This window comes from Benincasa hispida, chromosome 11, assembly GCF_009727055.1.
Source record: "Benincasa hispida cultivar B227 chromosome 11, ASM972705v1, whole genome shotgun sequence".
In the NCBI taxonomy this organism is placed as follows: domain Eukaryota; kingdom Viridiplantae; phylum Streptophyta; class Magnoliopsida; order Cucurbitales; family Cucurbitaceae; genus Benincasa; species Benincasa hispida.
The window spans coordinates 15838314-15844859 of record NC_052359.1 but is presented as its reverse complement, the minus strand read 5'-3'; the positions used below and the strand labels follow the sequence as shown (position 1 = coordinate 15844859).

The 6546-nt window shown below is 31.4% G+C and overlaps 1 protein-coding gene across 1 annotated transcript; it reads right to left on the bottom strand.

Annotated features, from left to right (window-relative positions):
- Nucleotides 1-1668: 1668 nt before the first annotated feature.
- Nucleotides 1669-5818, bottom strand: LOC120089722 (NAD(P)H dehydrogenase (quinone) FQR1). The gene is made up of 4 exons (XM_039047092.1): nt 5659-5818; nt 2731-2824; nt 2148-2410; nt 1669-2039 (listed from the first exon to the last, which is right to left on the bottom strand). Exons 1-4 carry the CDS (start codon nt 5679-5681, stop codon nt 1808-1810), a joined length of 612 nt encoding a protein of 203 aa, XP_038903020.1. The 5' UTR covers nt 5682-5818; the 3' UTR covers nt 1669-1807.
- Between the last annotated feature and the right edge of the window lie 728 nt (nt 5819-6546).

Genomic DNA, 6546 nt, shown 5'->3' with positions numbered 1-6546 from the left:
TTATATTTTGTATCAAAATATAACTTTATACTCTTAAATTTTAAAAAAAAAAATTCAAAAATACCTTTGTCATTAGTTTTAGACGGAAACCATCAAAGTTTTGTTTCAAAAATACTCCTAAACTTTCAAAATTTTAAAAAATGCCTTTAATTTTTTTCAAAAGTACTTTCACCGTTGGTATATGAACAATTCATACAAATATCCTCAATTCTTTCATATAAATATTCCCACTTTTTTCTTCTTTTTTTAATTTTTGCACCAAAATTTTTCGCAGTAAAAATAAAAACCAAAATTTTAAGTTAAAACAAAAAATATAAGAAAATTTCGAAATCAAAATTTCCCCTTAAAGCATACTAAAACGCTAAATAGTCAAATAAAAAGATATTTGGCTATTAACATACGTTCAACTACTAACATACAACTTTGTTAAAACGTTTAAATAAAAAAATTCCTTTGGTGCGTTCATTATTCTTTTTCTTCTTATTATAGTCCATATACCTTCATCTAAGTATGCAATTTTATTTATTTATTTATTCATTTATTTTAGGTATAAAAATGTCAAGCATTTAACAAAAAAGGGATAAGAGGGTATTGAAGAAGAGAGAAAAGAGGAAAAATAAACAAGTAAGACGGTATTAACAGTTTTTTTCATATAATAGTAAGGTATTTTTGAAATTTTTTTTAAGTTTGATGGTATTTTTTAAACTTTTGGAAGTTAGGGTATTTTTGATACAAAACACTAATGGTTTTAAACTAATGGTAAGGGTACTTGAGCTCATCTTGAAAGTTTAAGGGTATTTTGGAAACTTTTGAAATTTCAAAGGTATTTTTGACACAAAGTATAGAGTTTATGGATATTTTGTATAATTTAGTCTGAAATAAACTCGGGCACAAATGTTTAAAAGATTACACCCATGGATAGACATTCGAAACCCATGAAAATGAAAGGGTAAAGAAATTCTTGTCAAGAGGAATATATGATTATGTAAGGGAATCAGTATTAATCCTTGGTCAAATTTCCAACCAAAAGTATGCTAGCTCATAAACTGATAAGTTTTAGTTTATAAAGGGTGATATCCATAACAAGTATTTTGGTTGTTTGTGTATTTTGATTTGTATTAGAAAGTTGAAATTTATATTGTTTTGAGTTTTGATTTGTTATAACAATTGAAACTCAGATTATTAGAATTTCATAATTAAGGATAAGGAAATGTAACTACATCTAAGTGTAAGCCTCTTAATTTTGAACTACATAGTTTTAGTGACGACTTGTTAGAGGAGATGGCAACAGTAACTATTTTAGAAGTTTTTTTTTGACATATCTACGATATAATGTAAATGTATAAATTAGACTTTTTGACATATCTACACAAAGGCACTAATTTGTTGTAATTTTTTATCATTCTTTAATACAGTTGATATGGTCCCCTTTGAGAAAAGGATAAGACAGTACTATTTATAAGATTGCAAGATGTATACTAAAAGAAAAAAAGTGTCTGAAATCAACATTTATAACATGTTTGGATCATCTCCCTAAGTACTTAGTGTTTTTAGGTAACCTGATCAACTCTTTAAAAATACTATATTGAATAGCAAAGGCAAAATGGCAAGCATTTGGTGAGGAATTTTGAAACTAAATGTCAAAGCATGTATCATTTAAAAAGACTATATTCTGAAGCACACGTACCATAATACGATGCACAAACCAAACAATCCAATGATTTATTACAAGGAAATTGAAATTCAAAATGGTGAAAAAATGGGAAATGGTTTTCCAAACAGTAACTTTGGCATGATAAACTTAAGTTTAGGCTGATCCCTTGAGCTTCTTTGTGATGGTAGCGAGGTACTTTCCTTGGTGGAAGGCTTGCTCCAACTCAAGAGTGGTTGGTTTCCTTGAGCCATCGCCTGCGAAAGTTCCAGCTCCGTAAGGACTTCCACCTTTAACATGCTCCATCTCAAACATGCCAGCGCCGAAAGTGTAACCAATGGGTACGAATATCATTCCGTGGTGTGTTAGTTGAGTGATGGCAGTCAGCCTGTTATGATACATAATTGTATTCAAGTCAGGAGATTCCTCTTATGGATGTATTAATATCATTTGAGATGTGTTTGATTTATCAAAGTAAACGATATGTGGAACTTACGCGGTAGTTTCTTGCCCACCTCCCTGAGATCCGGTGCTGAAAAAGATACCAGCAGGCTTGCCTGCAAGTTGTTGGGTTCTCCAAAGACCTCCAGTTGCGTCCAGAAATGCTTTGAATTGAGCAGCCATCATACCAAATCTAGTCGGGAAGCCAAAAACAAACCCATCGGCCTCAGAGAGTTCGTTTGGGGTGATTATTGGTACATCACTCTTTGGTGGTGCACTCATTTTGCCAAGGACTTCCTCGGGTAATGTTTCGGGAACCTAAACAAGCGTTTGTCAGGCAAGGAATTGCATGACAGCTAGTACAAGCAAAAGACTACTACAGCAAGAACAATACGGAACCCATATCTTGATGGTTGGTCTACAAATTTTAGTACGTACAGTTGAAAATAAAGTGACCAAAAACTTTTTGCAAATTGGCTAAGCCAATACGAAATTCTTAGTCATCAAAAAGAAACTAGTCAATGGCACTAGAAAGTGGGTGTACGTAGAGGCTTTAAACTGACAAGCTATACCCAATAGCAGATCATGCTCGTCGAAAATAAAAAAAGTTAGTCAAATGTTAGTTTTTCAGATGTTACCTGCCACAACTTTGCTTCAACGCCTTCTACAGATTGAGCCCCCTTCTTAATCTCTTCTGCAAGTTTCTCAACATGTCCGTACATGGAATAGTAACTGTAGCAATAGCAGCAAATTAATTTTATAACCATAGGAGTGCCTTACACAAAATATTAAGGGGCACATTTATGTAAGCAGAAAAATAGTTCCAACTTTTCAGAACAGAAAAAGTAGCAATGAATCTTATCATTACAAGCTACAATGCATCCAGATCACCAGAAAGACGTACTTATTTCAAATGCAGTCTCTTATATTGTCGACGCAGGACAGTATTTGGAATCACTTTTTAAGTATAAAAAAAGTATTCTTAAGGACTTAGAAAGTCATTTCCAAACAGATCCTTGGTCTTTAGTGTTAGATTCATTGTTTACTAATTGCATAGTAATCAGGGAAAGCTTATAACTTGTCCAATATGTCCTGAAAAGTTTCTAATTTGTTGTACAAAATAAACAAGGTAACTATGGATTGAAGCCAGTTCATAATACTTTAATATCATCATTCTTAAAGGTGGCACACGAAGGGACGTAGCATTCAAACTAATCAATGTGAAAGCCAATGCTGTATGTTTTCAATTAATGTTAACACATTCCAATTCCTATATCCCAAACAAATGAAAATAAGGAAAAGGGAAATCCATTGGCAGGATAGCATATTCAATAATCGAGAATTTGCCAACAAATCCATCTAAACCTCACTCGAGTAAAGATCGTGATATAAGGAATATATAGCATGTAAATGCACAGGCAACCAGCTAGCAGGTAGATAGGTAGTTGAATGCAAGCAAAATAAACATGTCCAAATGAGTGTGCAAGTAAATTCATGAAGTGAAGCGTTTGACCTGAATCTTCCTACTGGGATTTGGCTATATCCAAAGAACTATATAAGTAAATACTCAAAAGTACAATAACTTAATGGAAATCAACGTTCCTACTTTCCAAAAGCTTTTATAAATAATAGTAACACCAAGAAAAGAAAGGGAAAAAGTTAGTCGTCCTTTGTATATTATAAGTTATATCTAATTAAATAGTTGAACCATAAACAAGTCAACTAATAAATAATTTTACTCAATACTTGCTACATCTAAAGACACAAAGACAACATCGCAACAAAGTCTTTCAAATCCAATACATATGTTGAATATGGCACTTAAAATAAGTTGAATTCAAAAAAGTTATAATTGATAAGAACTAAACGTGACGTATTTAAAGCACATTGCGTCCCGTTATCAGTTTAAATATTCCCAATTATCCATATAACTTATTTATTGAACCACAATGCTATTCACTCTGCCACTAGACCAGGTATGACAACGCATGATGACTAAGCTGAAAAGTTTTGTTTGATACAAACAGGTTATAGGATTTTCTTCACATTTTGAGTTTTTAGAGCAATGACTATTAGATAGCATAGTTGAATTGGTTAAGACATAAATTTTTTACCAAGAGATTAAAGGTTCAAGTAATCAATGAATCTTAAGAATGAGTTTATCAACACTTCTCGAACCACAATGCAAAAACCTAAAGTTTGGAAGTAAAAGTGTCTGAACATTATCCGCAACTGAAGCATAGGAAATAAGCTCAGAAGATAAAAGATTCCATACAGGAGCCGGAGCACTGTTAATAGGTACTTAATACAGGACCATGTTTCTTAATGAGCAGAGCTGCTGTATAGTTTGCTAAGCATGTCTAATTCAAAGTTAAAAACTACATATAAGATATGCCTCAATGATTAAAAACATCTGTATTCCTAAATTTATTAAACAATCCCTTTTCTTTAAGTAACCACGAAGGACGTGTTATAAATGCTTTACCAGCAGGGAATAAATATTTGCAAGACAACAAATCTGTCTTAGCCACCATTGATAATTTTAACTCTTTCCAACACAAAAAACTTCAACATTTAAAACTAATGTATACAAACTTTTAATAACTGTAGAATAGGTCTCTTGGTTAGTCAAATTTTCCATGGTCGCAAACTAAAGTAGTCAATTTTAACAAATCAAATAGGGACCTGTTGGAAAACTGAACTCCGACTGAACTACGCAGCTAATATTTCAAGAATCCCATTAAACATAAAAATGAATGTTTGGCCTGTGAATCCTTCGGAACTACTGTTGTTTGGGCTAATTTCGTTTTAAATAACAATGGTAATGAAAGACAAAAGAAATAAATGGTAGATTTTATAATATTCCTGGTTACGTTAGGAAAAGAAAAAAAAACAAGGCAACAAGTGTAGCTGCTTAAGGATTGAGAAACACAGGATATCAAAGCGTTTGACATGTTCCAAGACCTCAACAAATACTGAAGTTCAATAATCAAAAGCAAAAAAATGACTCAATTACCCGCTTTAGAAAGTAAAGAATTTTCCAGAAAAGAAAATACAAACCGAAACCTCATTTCCGAATTAATCCTACGAAATTAATCAAATTATATAAGGGGGAAAAAGAAGAGATTTCAATTGTTAGGCATCTTCCCCAATGATTCAGTTCCCAAGCATACAACATGACACAAAAGCACCAACATCATCCCAACGAAACAATTATTTATCAACAACATAATCAAAAGAAAGCATAAATCGCAATGAGATCCACCACAACGAACCGAAATTGAAAGAACACAGGATCCAAAACCAACAATTAAACAAGAAATCAGGAAACAACTGCCGAAATGGAAATGATGGATCAAATCAGAAAACAAAACTCAAAGGTGAAAGCGATCGAAATGCGAAACGAAATCAAAGAACATCAGAGAAAATGGGAGCCAGAAACCAAAAATGAAAAAAAAAAAAAAAAAAAAAAAAAAAAAAAAAAGAAAAAAAAAAAAAAAAAAAAAAAAAAAAAAAAAAAAAAAAAAAAAAAAAAAAGGAAAATTGGAGCAGAGGAAAGCACATACACAATATACACTTTGGTAGCCATTGATGCAGTGATGCGAGGTTTGTGGGAAATTGTTGTTCGTGATTTTGATCCTTTTATAACTCGTTAACGATGAAGAAGTTGTTGAAAGCAAGGGGATTATTTATAGGTGCAGGATCCGCCTCGGCTTCTTAATTTTAGTCAATATTACTACCGGCTACCATTAATTTTTTTTTATGGTGTTTATTTTCCTAAACAAAATATATTTTTCCTTTTCTTTCTCTTTTTACCACTAAATTTTTTACACGTGTTTGTATTTAAAAATAATATGTATTTTTTCCTACCCATTCGGGTATAATTCAATGAATAAAAAAGAAAAAAAAAACCATTAATACCATAATAGTTATTTAATTATTGAATCAATTCGAATGCAAGTATCCATTGTTTCTATGGTAGAATGTTAGTTAAATCTCCTAATCATAAATATATGTTTTTTGCTATTTGAAATCTTTTACATCAACTAGTTGCTCGAGTACCTTTTATCGAGAGTTTTTTAGAGCTATAACTCAAATACATACACTAGCTTCCTCGTAGATCTTACTTGAAAAATCAAGAAAAAAAATATATCAATTATCATCTTAAAATGCATGATATGATTCCTATCTTATAATTGTTGAACTAAAAAGAAAGTTATCATGACTAGGGATAGAGTCGATGTTAGAAACAATTATTGAGTGAGATCGTCTCATAACAATGTTTGGATGTCAACAATATTCATATTTTAGATTGAATTTGGTAATAAGCATATTTTCTCTCAATTTAGAGTTAAATTTTTACCCAAATTCTAAAAACAAAAACAAGATTTGAAATATTACTTTTTTTAATTTTCATAATTTGGTTTGATTTTTTAAAACGTTGGTAAAAAATA